General features: G+C 40.6%; 3 protein-coding genes across 6 annotated transcripts; 1 reads left to right on the plus strand and 2 right to left on the minus strand.

Annotated features, from left to right (window-relative positions):
• The first annotated feature begins 1,576 nt into the window (after window positions 1-1,576).
• On the plus strand, window positions 1,577-12,197 carry eef1da (eukaryotic translation elongation factor 1 delta a (guanine nucleotide exchange protein)). Of its 4 annotated transcripts, none has more exons than XM_085254072.1 (11): window positions 1,582-1,655; window positions 2,039-2,059; window positions 2,968-3,002; window positions 3,429-4,007; window positions 5,102-5,219; window positions 6,802-6,837; window positions 7,680-7,758; window positions 8,680-8,774; window positions 9,151-9,336; window positions 11,335-11,529; window positions 12,068-12,197. In XM_085254072.1, exons 3-11 carry the CDS (start codon window positions 2,989-2,991, stop codon window positions 12,104-12,106), a joined length of 1,341 nt encoding a protein of 446 aa, XP_085110198.1. In that variant the 5' UTR covers window positions 1,582-1,655; window positions 2,039-2,059; window positions 2,968-2,988; the 3' UTR covers window positions 12,107-12,197. The 4 variants fall into 4 exon arrangements, with proteins under 4 accessions (XP_085110199.1, XP_085110198.1, XP_085110197.1 ...); XM_085254071.1 differs by having other exon boundaries at window positions 1,584-1,655; window positions 6,799-6,837; XM_085254073.1 differs by lacking the exon at window positions 2,968-3,002 and having other exon boundaries at window positions 1,577-1,655; window positions 6,799-6,837.
• Window positions 12,198-12,220: 23 nt separating this feature from the next.
• LOC146553448 (E3 ubiquitin/ISG15 ligase TRIM25-like) lies at window positions 12,221-16,729 on the minus strand. Its single transcript, XM_085254070.1, has 7 exons — window positions 16,109-16,729; window positions 15,246-15,332; window positions 14,910-15,143; window positions 13,158-13,317; window positions 13,005-13,055; window positions 12,857-12,916; window positions 12,221-12,782 (listed from the first exon to the last, which is right to left on the minus strand). Exons 1-7 carry the CDS (start codon window positions 16,691-16,693, stop codon window positions 12,256-12,258), a joined length of 1,704 nt encoding a protein of 567 aa, XP_085110196.1. The 5' UTR covers window positions 16,694-16,729; the 3' UTR covers window positions 12,221-12,255.
• Window positions 16,730-17,024: 295 nt separating this feature from the next.
• ftr67 (finTRIM family, member 67) lies at window positions 17,025-24,293 on the minus strand. The gene is made up of 7 exons (XM_085255197.1): window positions 23,594-24,293; window positions 20,912-21,007; window positions 20,523-20,756; window positions 19,920-20,079; window positions 19,715-19,822; window positions 18,825-18,917; window positions 17,025-17,472 (listed from the first exon to the last, which is right to left on the minus strand). Exons 1-7 carry the CDS (start codon window positions 24,191-24,193, stop codon window positions 17,405-17,407), a joined length of 1,359 nt encoding a protein of 452 aa, XP_085111323.1. The 5' UTR covers window positions 24,194-24,293; the 3' UTR covers window positions 17,025-17,404.
• Between the last annotated feature and the right edge of the window lie 316 nt (window positions 24,294-24,609).

The following is a 24,609-nucleotide window of genomic DNA, read 5'->3' on the forward strand; positions in this document are numbered from 1 at the left end:
AATGCTTACTCAGCTTGGCGTGTAAAACAAAATGTGATTCATCAGACCAGCTTCTTTCATCGCTCAGTGATGCTCACATGCTCACTGTAGGCAGTGTGTGTAGTCAGCATGGGGACACGAGCCAGCCTTCCTTCCCCACACACATCACTGAGCCTTGGGTGTCCGTGATCCTGTCACTGCTTCAGCTGCTGACTTCTGGAAAATGCTAACTGCTGCACACTGGGAGCACTTCCACTAAACCTGTTGTTTTGAAGATGTGACCCAGTTATAGCCATCACAAGTAGACCTTTATCAAAATCACTCAGATCTTAACTTACACTTAGTGCCATTGATTTCACTTGTCAGTGGATTTAATGTTGTGGCCAGCTGTATGAAGCAGCAGACCCCAGCAGACACTTGCTGTGCAGCTTGAATATGGAACATAAATAATGCAAAAATCATCAACTGACATCACAAGTACTGGAAGTAACACGAAACTAGGACAGGAGGAGGTTTGATGACAGAAGAACAGATTAGGCAGTCAGCGAAGTAATATTGTTGGACAGCATCCAGGAACATATGAGATCAAAGAGGAATGAAGGTCAAAAACACATGAAAGAGTTCATTTGTATTTAATCAGCCTGAGCTATATACAGCATCTTGAATGCTGATTCTCTTCCAACAGTGATATTTTGGTTCACCAGGATAACTGAGGACTAAGACTCCAAAAAGCAACTGAGTTCATTGGCTTGAGTTCTACTCCAGACAGAGGGGGGGTTATTATTATTATTATTACAAGTCAGTATAATAAACTTCAGTTCTTTTAATCAAACTGTGGAAAAGCTCACCTGTAGGGAGTGTAAAATTATTTTAACGTTGCTCAAAAAAATAAAACAATAAATAAAATAAGATATAATTTATTTACAGCAAATGTTGGAAAATTCCTTTGTTTACCAAATTAGACACAATCTATAACACAGTAGCTTAAAAAGTAGAATATATTAAATAAAGATCAACAAAAAAAATACAATGTGACCCAGCATTTATCTCAATAATAATAATAATAATAATAATCTAAGTCTATACTGTTGTATATTATATATTTTCTAGGTGATGGAGAAGGTCAAGAAAATATATTTGGCTAATTCGTTTGAGTTATTTTTGCTTTTATTTATTTATTTATTTATTTATTTATTTATTTATATACAGGAGAGGGGGTGGGGAGACCTGCATACCTTTTTAAAGTAATATAAAAGATAATGTGCTGAGGAAGGCGGCACAGCCTGCCAAAACATCAGTAAACTGAGACAGCTGACAGCTAACGTATTCTGCTATGCAGTTCCTGGAGGTTCATGGGTAATGAAGTCTTTGAGCAAAATGGATTCTACCAATTTTGTGCTTTAATGTTAGCTAAAAAGTGAATTCCCTTTATTGTGAGAATTAGTAAACTTGCAGCATGTTTTATTTCTTGTTTTTGACTTATGTTATTTTATATAAATGTTAGATAAGCGTTTAAAATATCGTTAAAGTCGTTAAAACGCTAACGTCCTCCCCCCTCCGCCACTGAAGAATAGAGGGTGCCTGTTAACGTGAGTCCTCTTCTACCGTCGGATTACAGCCGAGGCGGCACGCTAAAGGACTTCTTCTTAGTCATAAAACGTCGAATTAAACCAACAGTAAGTACATTAAAGTTGTATTTTTTCACATGTGGAACATTTTTTAAAAAGTAAGATGATTGTTAACTCTGCAACTTATTCGGAAATTAAAGTTTTTTTTTTTAACGCCACGTGGTCAGCTGAACTACAAGTTGGTGGTACTGTGAGAAACTTTGGCTAATGTCAGAGAGTGCAAGCAACCGGCGTAAGCCATCAGTGATATTTACGGTCGTTACTGCTACTTTGATTAGAAATGCATCACAGTTAGAGACTTCTGTTGCTCGTGAATTGTACTTTTCTTTTGGGTTCCCCCTATCCTTTTGGCACTTCTGTAGCTTTATCACAAAGGTTTTTAATATTAAATTGAATTTCAGAGGCTCTCTTGTTTCTCTGTTGCACATTAGCTTCGTATTCTAGTTAACAAGGTGAGTGTCGATGTTGAGGCTACTTTTCAACTAATACTTTAACACATGCACTGGATTTTGCATTCTGGTGATAATTAAAGTAGTTAACACTCATTTGACAGTTTGGAACTGATTTATTTATACATTTTTTTTTCTTAAACATGTTTCTAGTATTTTTGTCAGCTACTCAATATTCACTAATTAGTTTGTCTTGTAGATCATTTCCCCCCCTTATTTCGTGCAAAGCTCAAAGACATTAGCATTGAAAAGTTCGTGCATGTTTGTGGTTTTTGTTTGAAAAGTGAGTGCAGAGAGTACTGTCAGAACGAATTGTTTTAGATCAAACTACATCCTTCAAAATGATGGCTAACCATTGAAAATGTCTTGAAAAGGTTAAATCTGTACTTGTTTTAAGAAGATGTACCTAATAAACTGTCAAATGAGACTACAATAATCAGCCACAATATTAAAACCGGCTCTATCCAGAGCTACTTTGTCCACACAGTCTGGCAGCGGCTTCAAAGTCTTTTTAAGGTGGAGGTTCTCATGATTTAGGCTTGTTTCAACACATCCTGTAGGTGATGTGTTTAGCTTTAAGTTTGAGCCCAAGTAGAAAACCTTGGGTTTTCTATTGTTCCTCAAGCCTTTCCAGAGTAGTGTGCATTGTGCTGGGACTGTCATTGTTATTTGGCAGGGTGTCTTTGGTTGAAAAGTAAAAGTAACATCTACTTGAATGCCAAACCCAGTGTGCCAATGCACTGCAAGCAGGTGATCTGTTTAATTCATTTTTTTACCTGCCAATGGTTTTAATTTTGTGGCCGATCACTGAACACCTGCCATGTGACTGCAAGTTTGTCTGTTTGTTTTGATGTCTTAGGAATGAATTCTGAGTAAACAGTGAATTATTTCAATATCCAATTTTGCAATAGGCACTGTACTTTATCCCCATCATGCCAAAGCAAAGGTGAGCTACAAACTGAGTTAAAATGACTGTTTTGTCTTAGTTAAGGCATAAACAGTGTTTTCTTGTCCTGCTGTGTCTAACGGGAGTGGCCTTTTTCTAGTTTTACAGCATATCTGTCTTTATTTTAATTTTTACACCTTAAATGATAATAAACAACTTGATTTGAAATGGACACGAGGGAAATACTGTAAGCAAAACCTAACCTGAAGTTGGGTCTGGTTTGTTTTGGCATGGCTTGTCCGGTGTGAGATGAAAGTCTATTTTGTAACCTTTCTCTGCATTATTTCATAAACATTTATTCATCAAATCTTATGTAAATAAACTATTGACTAACCAGTGAGTGTGAGTGCAGTACCACCTTCACGCTGAACTAATGGCTCTAGTTTCCACCTGTTGCTTCTTTTCTCTCCAAACAATCCAAAAAAGACAAGCAAGTAAAGAAATGGATCAGTCTTGTCAAAATCATCAGCAAAGCAGAGCCCCTCAGAACGCTGTACCTATGGGAACCTTCAGGCAGGGTAGTGTTCCTGCCCTGGAGAGGGGCATCATTAGTGGAGACAACGTCCAGTTTGGGAGGCTGCGTCGTCACACGCGTCTGTCCCAGTCGGAGAGCTCTGGGGCTGAAGAGGAATGGTTGAGCTCCTCAGTGGAGGCGAGTGGCTCGTATGGTCAAAGCCCCGTGCTGCAGGGTTTGCAGGCAGAGGCAGTGTGGTACAACCGCAATATTCACGATCAGGTTGAGAGTGGCGGACTGCTGTCGTCCTCTCCCCGGAGCCCAAACACCAGAGGATTCTTGCTCTATCACTCCAGACCCAATCAAAGTCACCTGCAGGGTCAAGGACCCTCTGTCACCACAGTGAAGGCCTCCGGTACGCCCCACCGTCAGATTGGCAAAGGCCGCAATCGCACCTCCTCTGAGACAGAGCAGGGGGGCAAAGGTAGCAGGGGACCACACCCAAGGAAGAGGGGCATCTCTGAGACGGAAAGCAAGCCCAAACGGGACAAGTATGACACCTCTGTCATGGAGTGAGATGTGACGTGTGCTTTTTGGCTCATTTAACACTTCTTTTTTTTTTTTTTTTTTTTTTCTGTGTGTTGGCTGTTTATGCTGACTTCTACCTGTGTGTGGGTTTTTTGTTTTGTTTTTTTTGTTTTTTTTCTCCCCATACATAGACCTTCTGGTTGAACTTACGTGTGTTGAGGGCAGGTGGACATGTACTGCATATGGAACCAACGTATGTTAATATGGGGTTATTCAAAGTTTGTTCAATCCAGTAAAAATGCCACAGTTGCTTTTCCCAACCCTCTTATTTACCAGCTGCTAGTGTTACGCTTATTTTTAGATTCGGAACATTAAAAAAAAAACCCCACCTTTCTGACCCTTGTGTGCCTGTACATATTTGTTTCCACACATGGAGTCCAGACGATGTCGGGGTGGCCAGGTTGGGACTTTCTCACATGTGACTTACAACAGGAGATAATTAGCATTAAACTTATTCTCATAATGGAAATGCTTCATTTCATTAAGACGTGTGCTGCATGGATTTGCAATGCCTGTGCTTTTCTCTTTTTTTCCTGTTTGACTCTTCAATTGTAACTGTCAGGTGTCGACTACAAAGGAATGCCCAAGTTAGTTGTATACAGTTCTCCCCTTTCAAGGGTAATGGTATGTGTAGTCAGGGGGGGTTGTTGGCAGGCAGTGACTAGCCTTTTGTTCAGTAATCCAGACTCTGCAGATCAGGCAACTCTGTTTGTGTGAGTGTGTAGACTGATGACTGACTGCTGCAGTAATTCACGAGCTGAATGTGACAGGGGTAAATCATAGGTTTCATTTAACCATTCATTTGTTGTCATCTTACAGCTGTAGCTGAAAGCATTGGGGAGAAACTAACTGCAGTGTCAAACTTCACCTGTAGTTCCTGCTGTTGTAACCTGTAATACAGCAAAATCAATCAAACGGCTGTCAAAGTTGTTACGTTGCTTTCCGTCTCAGCAGTTTGGCTATAACGCCTAAAATTCTTGTCTCGTGGTTTGCATATAAATTATCAAACTGTTCTGTTGAATTGCTAAATCTCTCATGAATTCTTATTCTTTTTCAGTACTAACATGAGTGGACTGATCTGCCTTACCACAGAAAGCATCTGGTTTGACAAAAACCGCTACGATGAGGCAGAAAAGCGTTTCTACGAGGGAGTCAACGGACCTGCCACGCAGCAGGTACAGAAACTTCATCAATCCATTTCTTAAATGCTAAACACTTTTAGAGGGTTTTAATCTGTAGTCTTTACTCAGAGCTATTCTGCCTGACTCTCTTTTGGTTCATGCCCTCCTGTCGGTGGCAGCGCAGCTCCCTTTTAGACAGTGTCCTGTTGATTCAGGCAGTAGTTACATCATCTTCTGTCACAGCTCATGGCAGCCTGGAGCAGCTGTGTGCATGTGAGTTAAGCCTCTCGATTTAGAAGTGGCTTGTACTAGCAAGAGGGTCAGGTGGTTTGGCAGCTGTCTTATCTTCTCAGGGCTGCTGCAGCAGTTCTTGGAGTTTCTATATAATGCTGGGAAAACAATGAAAAGAACCACATGCAGATAGTCTTGATTTTATGTGCAGAGTTATTTATAGATCTCTACAACTGATGTTGCTTGAGGGCTCCACAGGTAGACATGTCAGTGCATTTTATTGAATCAGGTTGGAAAAAGTTTAAATGAAAGGTCACGTCTCAGGACACAAGTGTGTGGGGGATTACATCGACAGCATGAGCTGCTGGTTAGGCCATCGTGCCAGGCTCATGTACCCTCAGGTCTGCTCCCAGAGTCTGTAACTTTTGTATTGCTACATCAAATGCAAATAGATAAGACAAGTTTTGTGTGTGTGGGGGGGGTTTTTTTGTTTTTTGGGTGGGAGGGTGTAAGGTTTGCCTCTATTTTACAGAAGGAAAAGGGAGGGGGGGGGGAAGCCTTTATTAAACCAGTCGCCCCACTTTTGTCAGTCCTGCACACTGCTTTGTCTTTGACTGCTTCTACTTCATTAGCTCTTTTCCCACACGTGCCTGCGGGTTAGGTGAGATGATGCCATCATGCAGGACATTGCTAAATCCACTAGGAAAATGTAGAGTGAGTACCACATTGTGCATGAACTGCAGATGTTCACCGTGTCATAATGTGGAATTGAAGTGTAAATGGCAACATTTTGTGCAGTCCATATTGAGCATTCACATGCCGTGTAGTACCAGTTTTTGTTTTATAATAATCATAATCATCATCAGTGGTTTTTAATGTTTTGCTAGCAGTATACGTTGGTGTCGTTTCAAAAACGGGTCTTGCACGTAATTGTAATTGTTCCTCCTCTCCTTTATTAATACGAGATTCCTTCTTAAAAATCTAATGTTAGTGATCAAGATTAAAATGAACTATTTTGGTTATCACCAGGCTACAGTTGTTACTTACAAATATGGTAACTTCTTTCACTGTAATACAAAGATTGTTTGTTTGAGGACCAGTAATGGAAAAATGACACAGACTTTAGTTTCAGTGGGGGGGAAAGGACAAGACTATTTCTTTGGTTTAAGGTGAGGTTTATAAGAACTTATTTTCATGGGGGGAGCAAGGAGGACAACCTGTAGTTGGTCTGCTTTTATTCTTTCGTGCATGTAAATATGAGCACCAGTTGACAGTAGTATCCCAATAAATTGTAAAATATTGATCTCTTTGTACCTACATCTTCTACTTTTCCTGTTGTTTTCATGTTTCCCCCCTCATTTACCCTTTACATCACCGGGTGCTGGTGATAACTGGCGTGCAGCAGGCCAAAGGTCGCCAGCAGAAACGGCGGCACAGAAACGTAAGTCGGTCGCACAGCTTTGCTGCTCAGGCAATGCTGGAAATGCTGCATGAATGAGACAGCAATGCTGGCTGCGTCTGCTGCTGCCTGACCTGGAGTGTGTTATTCATCACGACATCATGGTATCTCATCCTGTTCCACCACCTCTCGCCATCCAGCTTCCTTTTCTATGTCTGTCAATATAATTGATTTAGACTGCTTCTAATAAAGCTGATTTCATTTATTCTAGACATTGTGTTATGATTATAGTTGTGATTATCAGTTTTGATCAAACTGCTAATGATTCTTGGAAGCAAACTGTTTTCTGAGAGTTCGAGTTGGATAAGGTCAGTATCAGCCTCCCAGCTTTGTTAAAGACTGGAAGCAGAAGGTTAAAAAGGCAGATGACAATTTAAAGGAAAAGAGAGCTCTCATTATACTGTCAGTCACCATAAACTTGTTTTGGGATTTTTTTTTTTTATTTTTTTTTTCTCTTTATTTTGTTTTTGTTTGTTTTTTTGGCGAGTGTTGTATTTCTGTTCCCCATTTTAAAGCAGTTTGCTTTCAATCTCTTTGTTAACAGGCTGGAGGCTAATGATGAATTACTATCAATCTGACTCGGAAAGAAGCAATCTTGTTCTGCTTCAAAATTCATTGGAGATGGAGTTGATTTCTAATCAGTGTTTTGTGTTTAAATCTTTTTTTTTTTTTTTTTTTTTTTACCCCTGCATGTTTTTTGGTTTTGCTTGCTTTTTCACATCAGCCTTGGGTTTGTTCTTGACCTGTGCGTTAATGCATTTGTTGCTGTGTTTGCTGTCCTGCAGTGTGACTCTTGGTGTTAATTTGTGGTGTTCTTCCCGCAGTCATCCTCACATGCAGGAGACCAGGAGCTGGTTTCACGCATGAAGAGCCTGGAGCTGGAGAACCAGACCCTGCACAAAGGTTTGTGCTTAAACTATAATACACATGTTCAAGATTTTATCGAAATAAAACATGACATTATAAAAGAACTGCTCGTAGTAAAATATTGCAGGGCGGCAGTCAGACGTGTTGCACAGTTTCAAGATGAGGTTTTTTGGTGTTCCTTCAGTTGGGTTTGCAGCTTATCTGTCAGGACAGTGAGCCTTGATACATCAGTGCGCCAAGCTGCTGCACCCAGATGTTTGCCTGTACACAAGTGTGCACATTGCTACGACGCAGACCACAACAGTTGTAGTTTGTCTGTTTATTGCAGTGATGTTAATGAGCAGATTGATCAGGACACCAAGTCAAAAGTTTAATTCCATGAAATTAAAACTACTGATTTCTTTTAAAGAAACGTTTTTTTTTTTTTTTGTTTGTTGTTTTTTTTTTTTTTTTTTTTTTTTTTTTTTTTTTTTTTTTTTAAACAAATAAACCCCGTGGTTGAGCAGATTCTCAGTTTGTAGCTTTCGTGATCAAAATCGGCCAAAACCAGTATCAGGTTGACCTTAAAGGTGTCTGGAATCTGAATCACCCAAAAAAAAAAACTGTTTAGTGCAAATCTATTTAAAGGGTTTACTTAATCATCTTGACAGGTTCAGTCTTTTCTTACATGCATACATCTGTCTGCAGGGTGTACACACCCATGATGAATGGTGGTAAACAATCAATTTGGCTATTACTGTTACAAAAATGTAGGAAACTGTGGAGAAGTTCAAAGCAAAATGTGGAGAGGCTGATGAGGGATCGTAAACCAGCACAAACAGATTTGAATGTGTCAAAGTCAACCCTGATAACCTATACATACCAGCTTGAGATGTACCCTTATTTGTAAGCTCGTTTTTGCTGCCCCCAAGTGGCAAATGCATGTATTTGACTTTGACTTTGTGTTTGCTTGTGTAGTGGTGGTTGAGATGAGGGCAACCCTGCAGAAGCTAGAGTCCAGAGTGGCTGTGCTGGAGAAGAGCCCAACACCAGCAGCCATCCCTGCTGCAAAGGTAGATGCTGTGGGATGTTCATAGCTTCTAAAACAGACGTCTTTCGGGGGGTCCTACAAATCTTCTCTGTACTTGAATTCAAGTTTTGATGTTAATCAAAAGGGAAACGTGTACACTGGCAGATCACACTTTTGGTTTTGATTTGAAGTCATTTCTTTAATCTTCTGTCGTGTGTGTGTGTGTGTGTGTCCTTGTCCTTGTCTGGTTGTTTGATTGTATTTTTATTCAAATGTCTTGTACCTGCGCCCCTTATTTCATATAATCAATTGAAGTTCCTTTCCTTTATGCCTTTCACTGTGATGTTTTGAGTCACGCACTAGAAAGACTATTTGTAAAATACACCATCTATTCCCTTTTTTCCATCTGCATTGTCCAGGTTGCTCCAGTCAAACAGGAAAAAGTGATAAATGGTGACGATGATGACATAGACTTGTTTGGCAGCGACGAGGAAGATGAGGAGGCAGAACGTATAAAGCAGGAGCGCTTGGAGGCCTACGCAGCCAAGAAGGCAAAGAAACCAGCTCTCATTGCTAAGTCATCCATCCTGCTGGATGTCAAACCTGTAAGTATATATTAGGGGTGCAACGATATTCATATCGATATTGAACCGTTCGATACAGTGCTTTCGGTTCGGTACGCATATGTATCGAACAATACAACATTTGTAATTTATTTTATCAACTTTCCTTCTGACGATGCTGTCTGTGTTGAGCGCTCAGTGAATCTGCGTTCGACTACTCCGCCTAGGCTGCACTGTCGAGTGCAGATCCACTGAGCGCTCAACACAGACAGCATAGTCAGAAGGAAGAGCGCAGGGCAAGCTAGCAAGACACATGGACCTCCCCCACCCTCATTCAGATCTGGCGTTTGGAATTATTTTGGTTTTCATGTGACGTATGACCCTGAAGGTAAGCGAGTCATGGACTAAAGTAAAACAGTATGTTGGATGTGCCACGCAATGCTCACTTACATGGGTGGGAACTAGTGTGTTAGCGCAGTTAGCTCGTTAACGTGTTGGCCGTCTAGCCCCATGCACGGGGCGATCGGCGGTAGCTCGTTAACGGAGATTTGCCGTGTTGTGGCGTTAAGGTCATTTCAACGAGATTAACCTGAAAGCACTAGTGGGAACACAACGAATATGACTGCACATTTACGCCGACATCATCCTAGTGCAAAGACAAGTGGAAGCAGGAAAAAAAACAAGCATGCTACTAACTTTAGCCGAGTCATTTAGACAGCTGTTAGCACATGATTCTCCTTATGCTGCTGAGAATATAGCCCAGAAGAAGCGGATAGTATAGCTTTTATTTTGGAAAGAGCCATTTCTCTGTAATAAACTCTCTTTTCCAAAGATGAGTGATTCCTCAATCAGATACAGGGCTCGCAATATCGCTAGCCTGACGTCCTGGAGCTAGCAATTTTTTTTCAGTCGGGCTACCAAAATCTATCTCTGCCCTGCCCGTCGGGCTATTGTAGGAAAAATATATGTCAATGCTTTTGCATTCTTTCAGAAATGTAGCTGGGTAATTATGTCATTGGCATCGGTGAGCCACTGTCAATATGTGACATATTGAAATCGCGTTTGAATTTGCGCTTGTTTTTTTGCTTTCACTTTGCAATCGTGCGAACTGTGTATAGAGAGCGACAGCACTGATCTGTGAGTGATGATAATTTGCGCACCAATTCCTCTGACATCGTCTTATTAATCGTTAGCTTACTATGCAAACATGACAAGTGAAATCTCCCGCAGCAAGCTTAAACATGTGAGAGGTTGATCGCGCAGAGAATCGCTGAGCTTATGTGAGTGCGTCTGTAAAAGCAGCAGGATTTATATTTGACTACAATGACCTGGATGACTGAGAACCTTCACAGACAGATATATATTTTAGTTCTGCTGAGCCAAATAAGACAGGTCAGGGTGAAGAAGTGACAGCCAAAGAAAAGCTTACCACAAAACGGAGAAGTTATGACAAATCAGACTATAAGGCAAAAAGAAAGTGCAGCTTTATGGTTTCATGGACAAAATTATTTCTGTGGCTGCAATATGACGAGCTAAATAACCAGGGCTGCACATAAGTGGTGCGCATTCGCTGTCAAAATAAAAAACGCACAAGGGTTAGGGTTAAATTTAAAAACTGTACTTTTGAGTTAAAATATATATTTATAATTTTAATAAATGACAAATTAAAAAGGCATGAACATTTTTTTTTGTATCGAAAAAATATCGAACCGTGACACCAAAGTATCGAACCGAACCGTGAATTTTGTGTATCGTTGCACCCCTAGTATCTATCGAAGCATAAAAGATTTTCACATGTGCAAGTTTTTCTTTAAAATTTTAATTTGATACATTTTATTCGTGGTTAAGGGTTTTGGGGGTTTTTTTGTTTTGTTTTTTTTCTGGTAAATCCTGAAAAACTGACTAGTCTGTAATAGTAATGATTGTTGAAGAGGAAAAAAATTTTTAAAAACTTTTAAGCGATACATTTTAACTGTAATGTGAGCTGTGTCATTGAACCCGATTGGTATTTGTGTCTCTCCCCTTCTTGTGTGTGTTTAGTGGGACGATGAGACGGATATGGCTAAGCTGGAGGAGTGTGTGCGCTCGGTGCAGATGGACGGGCTCCTGTGGGGAGCTTCCAAGCTGGTGCCAGTCGGCTATGGCATCAAGAAGCTGCAGATCAGCTGTGTGGTTGAGGACGATAAAGTTGGCACAGACATCCTGGAAGAGGAGATCACCAAGTTTGAGGACTATGTAAGTAACAATCACAGAGGTGTAAACAGTTTGTGGTGTTGAGCCATGTTTTAACTTACATTTATGCAACAGTTGTCACAATGCAGCTGGACGAGAGTTTTACATGCCAGTGTTCAGATTAGAAATGGTTCCCTCCTTTCACCAGACAAATATTGTTTCTCCAAAAATGCTTACATCCTTTGTAATAAGATTATCTATATATAGATAGGTTTGTTTTTGTTTATTAAAGAGGTGGTTTCCTCCTCTTTATGGACTCCTAACTCTCCATTCATGAATCTAGTCGTTATCTTTTATTCTGCTCTGAGATATGAATCGAAAATTCATTTTACTTTTTAATCATTGGTGCAAGAAATCATATTGCAGTAAACATTTAGTGAAGACTTCTCACTCACTCATCACAAAAAGCATCTTTTACCAGTTTTGTAAGTTAATCAGTAAAACAACTTTATTTAAATAATGGCTTTCATTACATTAAATCTTAATAGCATAAATATGTTGCAATAACTGACTTTGCATTCAATTCTTTCTTCCTCTGTAGATCCAGAGTGTCGATGTTGCTGCCTTCAATAAGATCTAAGCTCCTCCAGCCCTTCACCTGCTCCACCAAAGTGTTGTTGCTGCTGCGGGTGTGTGGTTAATAAAAAGAAAAGCAAATCTTTGAGCACAAACATCTGCCTCAGTTTCCTCATTCTCACTGAAATGAATTATTCTGCCTGTCTTCACATGTTAAATTGAGCACAGCTTCAAAGTGGAGCCCAGCCCCACCCAGAATCCAGGGTATAGAGGCTGCGTGAATGTGATCTTCTCTTTGTGAAGCAGAACCATTGCATCAGAAACATTAAAGAAGGATAAAGTCCCACCTCTGAAATCTAGATACACTCCTATTCTGCAAGCACACTGGGCACTGAGAGTCATGCTCTCCTTATTGTGCTGAAATGAGCAGGCTGTGGGTGAGCAGTCCAGGCTCCACGATTTAGAGTTGTGCCCCAGCTTGCACTCGCTCCCTCCTCCGGCCCGGCTCATGTTCTTGTAGCACACGCCGACGGAAACCCCTCCGTTTCCGGTCCACTCGATCTCCCAGTAGCAGCGTCCAGCCATCCCGGCCTTACACAGCACCTGTGCCCAGCTGGTGAAGCGGTCTGGGTGGTCCGCGTAGGGCTGCGGGTCGGCACGTGTGGTCACGGCTCGTTGCCCGTCAGAGAAGCACAAGTAAGAGTTGGCAGTGTTCGGGTCCAGGATTATATCGTTGTAATCTGGACAGAAGATGAGCGTGTGCTACAGATGACTGTATTTGATGGTGGTATGATTTGTAAATGATCGTACTCACATTGAAGAAAATCAGCTCTCGTCTTTGGTTCTGAGTTGTAGGGTATGTCAGCGTCTTTAACTGTTAGATTTAGAGGATAAAGGGTTAAATTAAACTTAAGTGACAGTTTTCTAAGTTGCTTTTGTGTGTGAGGTTTAGTAAATCTCACCTTTAGACTTTTCAGAGTTGTTCTTACTGCTGCTTTCTTTCAGTAAAGTGACTGAAAATGTAAATTAGAAAATAAAGGTGTTGGGGTTTCTTTGTAAATCGTGTGTGTTGCAATGAGAAGTGAAGTAAAGGGTACATTTACGTCACTACTTACCCTTTTCAGATATTTTGGAGAATTCTTTTTGAAGTGTATCATCCAGACTGTCCTTCAGGTTAACCAGCGCCCCTTTCGTGGTTTTATACATCAAATAATGAAGCGCATCAGTGCTGGGCATCTCCACGGACTTTGTAGGGAAGTGAAGAGACTTGCACTTCTGCAAAAACATTCAACACAACAGCATTTGAATTAGGGCTGTTGGATATAACAATATATATCGGATGACCACAACTGTTTACGGCAATATTTTTTTTCATCGTTTTGACGGTCACTGTAGTGGCTATATTAATTTCTTAAAGTTCTCTCTTTCTCTTATAACCACACTGTGGACGGACAAGCGCCTGTTTTTATGCATTAGCAACAATGATGGTAACACTATCGTGTGTCCGCTTGTTTATTTTCCATATAAACCTTTCACAATAAAGCTCAGGATCCTGTTGAGACTTTTCAAAATAAACTGAATCACGTGAAAGAGCAGATTATTTACGGATGAGAAGTAAAAAAAGATCCGCCATGTGCTAAATAATAAACCTTAGACTCAAATGTTAGAACAGGCTTTTCCCCGCAGCGCGCCGTGTAATAAATACTCAAAGAAAACGGTCGTTACAACTTATGTCTAAAAATGTATAGTTTCATGCATCTGTTAAAACACTCGACTCCAGGTACATCACGCGCAGCTGGAAACACTTCCCGAGCTGCCCGAGATTCACAGAATTTACAGAAAATGTTACATTTTTGTGATTTATATCGTCATCGGACGATAGAATTCTTATATCGGGATATGAGATTTTGGTCATATCGCACAGCCCTAATTTGAATACAAATGCAGCAGGTGTAAATAAACCAGGAAGGCTCGCAGAACAGTTGTGGTGAATCGCTTACAGCCCAGACCATAATTAAAGAGCAAGTTTTATTTATTTATTTTTAATTTAATAAAAAGGATTAAAAGGAGACAAAACATTTAAATATATTATCGTGCTGAATACTTTGGATGTGTTTGATAAATAGGCCATTTGGCTGCAGTTCAAACATTACTCAGGTTAACATGGATCCAAATAGGGGAAAGCAGGGTCATAAGACGACAAGCATAAGTCGGCAGGTTTGACCTTTTCCATAGTTCTGCATCAGTAAACATACAGGAGTCTTTCTGGGAAGGGACCTTACAAAGTGCCTTTGCCAAATGATGTGTGACTGAAGTTCACTGCAACTCTGCAACTTCTGAATTTTAAAGTTTGTAATTTGAGTTTTCACTTCAGTTTTTCTCATGCTAAGTTTCAGATTTGTCCTTGATTCTGGAGATCCTGGAAACACTTCAACAGACGCTGAATGAACTTTAGTGTTAGTAGCTAAAGCTGATAGCACACGTGTCATTTGGATTATTTATCATCCTCAGTTAAATCTCACTTCATAAGTAAATATAGAAATTACAGTGTACTTACTTTTAGATGTGATTAATTTCAGTAATTTTTAAGAGGAACAGTGAAAGTAAATTATCTAGACGTTAGTAAAATGGGAAATAACCTCACTGTCTTCTGCCTGATTAGGATTTCCCTCACCATCCAAAGCCAAAAGAGGTAAGTGAACACTAAACTGAGCAGATTGTGTATTTATAAAACCCCTTTCAGGGCCCCAAATCAGCAAAGTATATCAAAAAGATTTGAATGTTTCCCTTATAAGAGAGACTTGTGGTTAGATTAAAAACAAAAGTCAATCTTTCCCACATTTTTAGTTCAAACTTCAGTTTCACACCTGAAGAAAGTGGATGTGGTCTTCAGTGTGAGAGAGCTTCTCCAGCTCAGCGCCGGTCCTCTTGAGCTCGGCCATCTCCTTCTGTATCTTCTCCAGCTCCTCCTCAGCCTGACTGACGGCTGCTTTGCCCTGGACTCTGATCAGCTCCTTCACCTCGCTGTTCTGTTTCTCAATGGATCGGATCAGCTTGGAGAAAATCCTCTCACTCTCCTCCTGTGCAGCCTCCGTGGAGTGCTGTGGAAGATAAAAGTTTCCTCTTTTGGTCCCCTGGATTCACTGGAACTGCACTTTTGACAAAGACACATTTTAAAGCTCCTGGAAAGGAAATGCACTCACCTTGATGTATCTGATTACGTATCGTAGTTCCTTCTCACTCTCCTTCAGTTTCTGCACAGACTTCAAAGAGGTCTCCTGGAGTTTTTTCTAAGAGAATACAAAAGATGAATATCAATCACATGGAGCAGTCCCCTGTGCCGCTTAGGCGAATAATTTTTCGCGGCTGCATTTCACGGTGGAAAGTTTTGATTTCAAAAATCAAAGGATGGCAGTACAGTAGGAGGCCTTTGGTCTTCCAGCCAAGATACAGCAGCAGGACCAAAGCACACGTTACTCTGCTTGTGTTCAATATTTTCAATGCTGAGTTTTCTTCATTTGTATATAATGGCTATCACTGTGACTTTGTAGCCTTTTCCAGAGTGACACATATCAGTGACTTTGTTCTCATCTTTTCTTGTGTTGCTTTAAAGACAATCTTAGTCTACTTCATATGTTTTAAGTGATTCCTTGATTCAACAGGTCTGGCAGCAAAACTCAGCTTTCCAAAAAATGTCGATTAAGAGTTTTTTGAGCTTACATCATAGACTGTACACATGACCTTATCTGGAAAAAAGGAAAATATTCAACAAGCAGCCTAACAGGTAACAGCCTCTAATTGGTCGGTTTTTCTTTCTTTCTCATTCCTCATCTGGCTCTCTCTGGCTTTAACACTTACCTCTACAGACTGAGGAGTACTATCCCTAAGTACTGATTTGATATGTAAATCTTGACAAGTTTCCCCTTAAAATCCAAATTTGTGCTGCCAGTAAAAGCTCTCCGTCTAAATAAAGGTCTTAGAAAGCCAATAGAAGGTCAAGTGCACATTTTGAATTTCAAATCCACTCAGAAAAGATTGCAAAAAAAAGAAAAATGCTCAAACCCACCTGCTGTTTTGCCCTCTCGTCCACCACGGAGACAGTTTCATGGCCCTTATGGCTCTCTTTAACACACTGCGAGCACACACAGTGCTGGTCATTGTGACAGTACAGCCTCAGTAACTTATCGTGCTGTGGGCACAGCTTCTCTTTCAGCTGATCCGAAGGTGGGATCAGCTTATGTCCCTTTCCACGAAAGCGTTCTTCGTGGGCTTTCAGGTGAGAGGCGCAGTACGACCCTACGCACATAAGGCATGACTTCACGGCTTTGCTTTTTCTCACCGTACATGAAGTGCATTTCACCTCCTCTGGTTTGCTGGATTGTTGACTTTCGGCCTGAAATCCGGTTTTCTGAAGCTTTTCCACCAGTTCACCCAGAACAGTGTTCCTGCTCAGGAGAGGTCTCGGGTTGAACACCTGCCTGCACTGAGGACAGCTCCACTGACCTTTCTGCTTCGCCCTGTTCCAGTAGTCTTCAATGCACTCCAGGCAGTAGCTGTGTCCACAGGGGATCGTCACTGGGTCTCTTAACACCTCCAGGCACACTGAACAGCAGAACTGGTCCTGCTCAACAGAAATCGTTGTGGCTGCCATTTCCTGCACTCTCGACTGAAACTAGAACAGGCAAAGATGGGCGTAGTTCACAGGTGTGCTGACAGCGGCTTCTCAGGTTTCACCTGCTGCAACCTGAAGCCTCCAATCACAGCCAGCAAAGAAGCAAATGGGCCGTCCCAGAGAGCCTGTGCAAAGACCAGCCTGACAAAGAAAACGCCTCCAGGTCCCACATCAGGGAAGCTCCTGTGAGATCACATTTAAATACAATCTGATATGAGGCTGTACTGGAAAATGGCATTGTTTTCGTGCCTGGAGCCAGCGTTTTGGTCACGGAGCTGATGTGTAAACAAAAACCACCCGTGAGAAAATGTAGTGCGTTTGTTTTTTAATGCCAGCATGTCAAATAATCCACGTTATCATTGAAGCAAATATGACTGTTTACAGAGGATTACTGGGTTAAAAAAATAAATAATATACCTTTAAAAGCATCTAACACTGAAATAAAACGCACTAAGTCAGTCCTGCTTGTTGCTGCTGAATACATCGTCAGTGCGATCTTCACAGATGCTTTTCTCGTGCCTTTCCCAACACTGATTACATTTGAGTATAGCAGAATAAAAAATTTAAAAAAAAAACAGCAATTACATGACTTAAGTTGTAGTGTGGCTTTGTGTGTGGACAGCACTTGAGTATAATGACGTTCCATCAGGGTGAGTGTGTGAAAGTGAGGTTTGATGTCCTTAAGAAGTCTTATTTCCTCCTGGGGTGAGCACGTCGTGGGGGGTGCTTATGTCTGGATCCCGAGGAGAATTTAGAGCCTGGAAAAAGAAGGAAACAAAGAAAAATCTTTTTTTTTTTTTTTTGTCTTTAGCACAAATAAATACCACAACTTATACCAGTAGAGTCTAGCTTGAAATGTGAGGAAGGGGTAGAGTTGTTACTAATTTTCTGTTTAACCACTGCTTAATACTGGATCGAGCCTTCTACAAAGAATGATGATCAACAACAATAGCTACGTAAAAAGATAAAAAGATCAATGCACACGTGTGTAAAAACAAGCTTTTCTGGAACAATATGAATAAAAACCAAAGTCCCGCAGCGTGGAAGCGATTGATGTTCTTTTTTCATTGTTTTCTGAAGTTTTGAGTTTTTTTCTTTTCTCATTTTGTGACGCTGTTTAACAGAATTTAGATTAAGTGAATCGATCCCTGCCTGCCTTTAAGCTAAAATGTTCAATCCAAAAACCTGACTTAGCAGCAATCAAATAGCCAGCATGAGCAAACATTTTTTTAAAGTCAAACTTTACTCCGGCATTTTTTTACAAGATTATATCAGATTTGTCACGTGGCTATAGATTTATCTCAAAGTACTTTGGCTGATCCCTTATTTCCCAAAGGGTCACCACAACGGATCGATCCATGTTTTTGTTTTTTTTAAATATCGGACTATCAAATAGAAGCTTGTTTCCACTCCTGGAAAACAGTGAAAATTTCAGCTCAAACTTGTTGGAAAATAACTAAAAATTGAGAAAATAATTTAAAATTTCAAGTTATTTTCACAGAAGATAGAGTTAGTAAGTGAGAATTGTGAGATACCCAAACAAAAACTTTTAAATAAAAATCTAAATTGTAACTCGTGAATGTTTTTAGTGCCAGAAATGAGCTTCCATAAGTTCCTGACACAACCCTCCCATTAATCAAAGCTTGGGATTAGGACTAGGAGTGCCACGCAGCCACATGAGAGCACTGCTTGCTGACGTGTATCAAATAAAATTTAGGTCTCAAACTGTGCTGAGTGGCTCCAAAGTGTAGAGCTTCACACATCCACCTAACAAGGGAACGATCCCAGGTGGAGACAAAAATCGATATTTAAAGATTCTCGACCATCTGGCTGAGCTACTTATTAACTAAAGATTAGCTTTAAAATATTGACTATGTAAACAAAACACAACAAACAAATCTATCAAACAAAGAAACAAGAGTTAATATTTGCACAAGTTCTTGTTACAGTGACACCCGGCACTGGCGGGTTTAAGCACATCTAAACTCAATCGGCTTCTTTCTTTATTACACTAGAACAATAATATGAGCAGAAGGATTTGCATGTGGTTTGCTTGAGTTAAGTGGGTTTCACACACGTGCAGTAAATACTGTTTAAATGTTGTAGTTACCAAATGGTGAAAAGGAAAACGCTGGAGGTCCTGGAGTGAGGAAGGGGTTGAGAGGGCTCACATGACTTTGGTCTAGACCAGGCGAAGGGATCACTGCGATAACAAAGACGGGTAACAAAAAGAGGTTACTACAGTCTCAGCTATCGGTCTTTATCTGCAGATTCAGCAAAGCCAACTGCTGTGAGATAATAAGATCAGATTAACATGTCTCATTTTTCACAATTAAAATAAAAATAAAATAAACAGAGTTTTATCAGGACAGAAATTTTACATTTTTAGTGTGTTTTTGGTGACGTGTGAGAGTTTTTTGTGGATTTACTTAAGTTTGATTTAAGGCAAATTCCTTCTAGAAAAACAGGAAAATATTCATTTTGTTTTCATGTTACACCAAACATGAAAAATATCAGTGTAGACCACTGAGCTTTTGATAAAGTGGATGAATTTCTTTTATATTTATATCACATTTCTGTCAGTATCTCCCAGCTGTTACAACAATATCACCCAATTATTATATCACTTTATATTTTTTTATTTAGATATTCTTTATTTTAACTGCCATTTATTATCTAAGAGTTGTTTGAAATCAGTAAATTATACATTTTAATCTTTAATATCTTAATGGTGTGTGACCCTGCTGCCAGGGGAGGTTTATTTAAATGACCCTACAGGCCTTTACACACCGGACACCTAAAATACGTGCGACTATGTAAAACCCTAAAAAATAAATGTATTGAGCTTTGTAAGAGTGTTTAATCCGGCGCAGATAAGATGGTGATTTTGATTTAAAAGAGTGATTTAAGATGATTAAAAATCATCCCTGACCACCAAAACTGCTGCACTGTTTAAAACTGTTAATAAAACCTGTGAATGTGACACACATGAACACTCACATGCAGCTGCTTCCATTTGTACAACTTCCAGATTAAAACTTCGATCCACCACCGTGCAGTCAGACTCGACTGAGCGATCTGGATTCCTTACAATTACTATATTTCTCACTGTAAAAGATAAAAAAGTAGAACAATGTCAACAGACAGTCGACAGAATCATTTATGGTGCAAAAAATTAAAATGTGATACAAATCTTTATATCTACCTCTCTCATAAATGCTGACACATCCGTTCTGACAGACCTCCTGCAGAAGCGCCTTAAAATCTGACACAGCTGTCATCACCGGGCCGAAGGTGAAGTCTGGGTCTGATGCAACCAACGGCGAAGCCGACAGCACAGGTGGAGCATGGAGGGACTGACAGCTCTAAATACAGACCAGGAACAGTGGTGAAGATAAAACTTGAACCACTTTTTTTCCCAAGACTTTGCTGTGGCGGTGTGTTTATGAATATTTCAGCACATGGTGGGCTTAGCAACATAGAGACTAGGAAGGTAAGCTGACGCAGAGATGTTTCCCAGCATGCTATTTATACAGAACACAACAAGGAAGGGTGAGTAGCAGAAATAAGTGGAGGGGTGGCATTCATGACAAAAGACAAGACATAAAATGGTTTGGTCAACGACCACAAGGCACCAGATCCAAGGCTGGGACTACAGTAGTGAAAGATTATCTACGAATGGGTCTGGATGTGATAAAAGCTTAGGAAATTCCTAAGTTTAAGAACTCCCTACAAACAGGGACTATTTTCATTGTGTAGCATATCGTCACAGTAAAATGTCCTGAGAGTGTGATAAACTCTTATCCACCTGAAGGAAATGGATGGGGTCTTCAGCGTGGGAAAGCTTATCCAGTTCATCTTCATTCTTCTTCAGCTCGCCGATCTCCTTCTGAATCTGCTCCAGCAGCTTCTCTGCCTCACCGATGGCCGTCTTCTCCTGAGCTTTAATCAGCTCTCTAACCTCAAAGCGCTTCAGCTCTATTGACCGAATCAGCTCGGAGAAGACTGCGTCGCTTTCCTCGGCTGCTGCACGAGCCGAACGCTGGAGGGAGACAGAGAACAGAACGCCAGGCAAAGAGTGAAGAAAGACCAAAAAAAACTTCAAAAGCTGATAAAATAGCAAATGTAGACCTTTAACAGTAGAAAGATTAGACATTTTTACCATCCAACAGTGAGATGTCGAACATCAGCACTTACGCTGAGAGAGAAAATGGCTTTTCTCAGCTCCTGCACCTCCTTTTCTCTTTGCTGAATCCTCAGCTGGGAGCTCTGCTTGATCTCACTGAGCTGCCTCTGAAGAAAATCAAAAATCAAAAGTCATGTAACTGAACAGAAGTAGATGCATTTCATTCTCTGCTACATTATCCAGATTTCCTGCTACACTGGGCCTGTGCACGGACTGAAGTCAGTTGTCACTAAAACTGAATCACTAAAAAAAAAGAGAAGAAATTAAAAATTATTATGAAGTCTTTCAGTTGTTTAATTCTTTGCTGCTTTTATTCCACACAAATACCCAAAAACAGGTTTGAGGAACTCCAGAGGTGTTTCAAACCCAAACTATAAACTTCACATCTCTGCTCCATTTCTCTGACGAGTCTACAGTTAAACTGTTTGGTCCTACTGTGGATCAGGCTGAAAATGTATTCTAGATTAGATAGTGTGGTGAATTAAAGACACCGAAACACTCAGTGATGAACGTTGGATCTTCTTAACACAAAGGATCTGAGTTATCTGCTTTAATGCGTTCCTCATTAAAACTGCATCACAAATTATGACTCGGTAGTAAAACCCTGAAAACCACTGAGACCTTTAAAATACAATCAATAGCTCAGTTCACAATAAAAGAATAATGAACAGCAGCAGTTAGCAACAGATATACAGAAAATTAAATGATGTTCATTTGCGTGACTATTATTTGAACATGTAAGCAGTGGTTTATATGTTTGCCTATCAAATGGAAAGGCCCTTGGTTAATTCCAGGAAGAGACCCAAATCAATTTGGAATTACAGCATGTCAAAATTTACATGAGGGTGTCAGCTTTTCTTTCTTTTTCTTTTGGTGAGATAAATAGGAAAAGATTTGCAGCTTTTCTTTAGATCTATTGGAGTCATTTTAAATATTTTTAAGTTGGTTGCACTTTTTTTCCCTCGTTTCTCTAAGTCAACTTAACAAGTGGCTCCATCAGGTAGTGATTTGCTCAGCAAGTGAAGCGGCGCTGATTTGATTCCAGCTGGAGACACAAGTCCCTTTGGGGTTGTATCTGGTGGAAAACTCAAGCATGTGGCGCTTGCAGCTGTGACAAAAGAGCAGCTGAAAATACATTCTTCCTCTCTAAAGCACCCTGACACTTAGTCACATTGATTTTTATACTGCTGTGAATAGGGACAAATATTTGTTCATGCATAGGAGGCTCTGTGGTACAATGGTTGTCATGTTCATCTTACACACAAAAGTCCTTCAGGACTGAAACACAAACCCAACCTACAAGCAAATGTACATACCAGATGAATAAATGAGTTCTCTTATAAAGGAACAGATAAAGTTACCTTTAGTTGAGGATTATTTTATTTTGGAAAAATCTGGAAAATTTGACTTCTTTTCTCACATTTGATGTAAGGTAGAATACAACCCTACAAATGGCAACTGATTGACAAAACCAAATCAGCGCTTTAATGAAACATTCAGAGGTTCATAATTAAAGAATAGACAACACAAAATTAATGAAACAATGGGTTGATTTATAGATAATTACATGGCAACCACTTTGATAATCATTTCAATGCAGCTTCCAGCCTCTCAAATGTCTTTAATTATAAGATTTGCAGCTTTTCATTTTACCCGTGTGCGTGTGTGGTAGATATGTGTCTTTTCTGCCCCATTTCTCTAAAGCATCTTAACAGTTAGACTATTTTTGTCCCCCTGTGAATGGGTCCCTGGATTAGATTAAGTCTTCACTTAAAGAAAAAGAAAAGACACATTGTTTGACTCTGGAGTGGATTCAGTCCACTGTTAAAAGACGATTTTAAGAGAAAGTGCATGTTGGAAATGTCAACACACATTTGCATCTGTGGATTATGTTTATATGAGAAAAAGACTATATTCACTTTAATGTTTACCTTAAGCTGCACTGCAGTATTTAGACTTTTTAAACCCGGACTACAGTCATACGGAAAAAAACTCTAAGGAAGCAATTAAGATTTTATTTATGTAGCACAAAAAAGGCAAAGTGCAACAAAAATGCTAAAACATAGAAACAAAAAGTTACCCAAAAAGCAAGTTTAAAAAGCTGCTTTTTAAAAGAAAGCACAGACCACACGCTCAGACAGAGAAGGTTCCAGAGGGTCTCAGGGTCACTGTTGCAAAAGCTCCGTCCTATTTTAGTTCTCAGCTTTGTATGTTGCAAAGCCAGCAGGCCCTGATCACATGACCTCAGGGACCTGCTGGGGTTGCACGATGGTGCCCATCCCTGCAGCGCTTTAAAAGGCAAAACCAGAATCCTATAGTGGACTCTCCAGATGATGGGGAGCCAGTGCAGCAGATTTAACTGCGGTGTGACATTTGAATACGAAGGAGACTTAGTCAGAACAATTGTACTTGTAAGGTTCTTACCTTTGCTTCCTCTGGCAGTTTGCTATAGTTTAGATTTAGTTAACTGTGTCAAAATGTTTTGTTTCCCTTTAATTTTTTTTATCACTTTAAGTGTTGCTTTTAATCTTTTTATAATATGGGGATATTAGTGAGGGGCAGACTGGGGTTTTAAATCAGGGAAACACTCCAGACAGCACATTGTGGAGGCAGTTAACTCAGCCTCAGAAAAAAGGGAATGAGCTCCATGTAGGAGGCTTCCTCCCTCTGTGTAATTCAGGTGAGGTGATTACCTTCTTCTGCTGTATCTCCTCCTCAGCCAGCACCGTGTCGTGCCCTTTGTGCTCGTCGGTCAGACACAGGGAGCAGATGCAGCGCTTGTCGGTCCGGCAGTAGACCTCGAGCAGCTTGTCATGTCGCGGACAAATGGTCTCCTGGAGCCGCTTGGAGGCAGCCACCAGCTTGTGTTTTTTGAAGGCTGAGGACTCGTAGTGAGGCCGGACGTGATCATCGCAGTACGACGCCAGACAAACCAGGCAGGAGCTGGCCGCTTTGCTCTTCAACCCGATGCAGACGTCACACTCCACGTCGCCGGCTTCGGCAAAAGTTCGGCCAGCTGTCGGTGCCGCGGCGTCCTGGAGTGTCGTGTTCTTAAATATCTCCACCACGTCGGCCAGAATGGTGTTCCTGGCGAGCAGCGGCCTCGGGTTGAAGTTCTGTCGGCACTGCGGACAGACATAAACCCCGAGGTAGTCGTCCTGGTCCCAGTAGTTCTGGATGCAGCCCGAGCAGTAGCTGTGTCCGCACGGTATAGTAACCGGGTCCTTCAGCACGTCCAGACAGATGGAGCAGTTGAACTGGTCCTTGTCCAGGAGCACCCCGGCTTGAGCCATCGTAGAAAACACCAAAGTACAGCTAGAAAGTGACAAATAGCTACTGCTTTGTTTACAGGAAGAGAATGAGGGGGCGTGGCCACTGAGGGCTTTAACAGGACTACTTCCAGTTTCTGTATCGACGGTCGGCAAACGACGAATGGGTGCTTTGCTGCCACCAACTGGCACGGAGCGGGAGTGAGGCGAACAACAGGTTTATCGTACTGCAGACATTCTGGCTTGATGTTCAGAAATGGTAAAAACCAAATATTTCATTCGATTTTGCAAACTGTGTTGTAACGTTATTTTGGTTATGCTCTTAAACGAATTTAAATTATATATAAAGTCTTTAAAATTACTTCTAGAAAACAAACCATAAAAAAATATAATATTCCAAAGCATCTACCCACTGAAATTGTTATCTGAGATAAATCACG

This window comes from Mchenga conophoros, linkage group LG18 (assembly GCF_057382185.1).
Source record: "Mchenga conophoros isolate Kocher_MC1m ecotype Shallow Benthic linkage group LG18, M_conophoros_male_GT1.1, whole genome shotgun sequence".
NCBI classification, from domain to species: Eukaryota; Metazoa; Chordata; class Actinopteri; order Cichliformes; family Cichlidae; genus Mchenga; species Mchenga conophoros.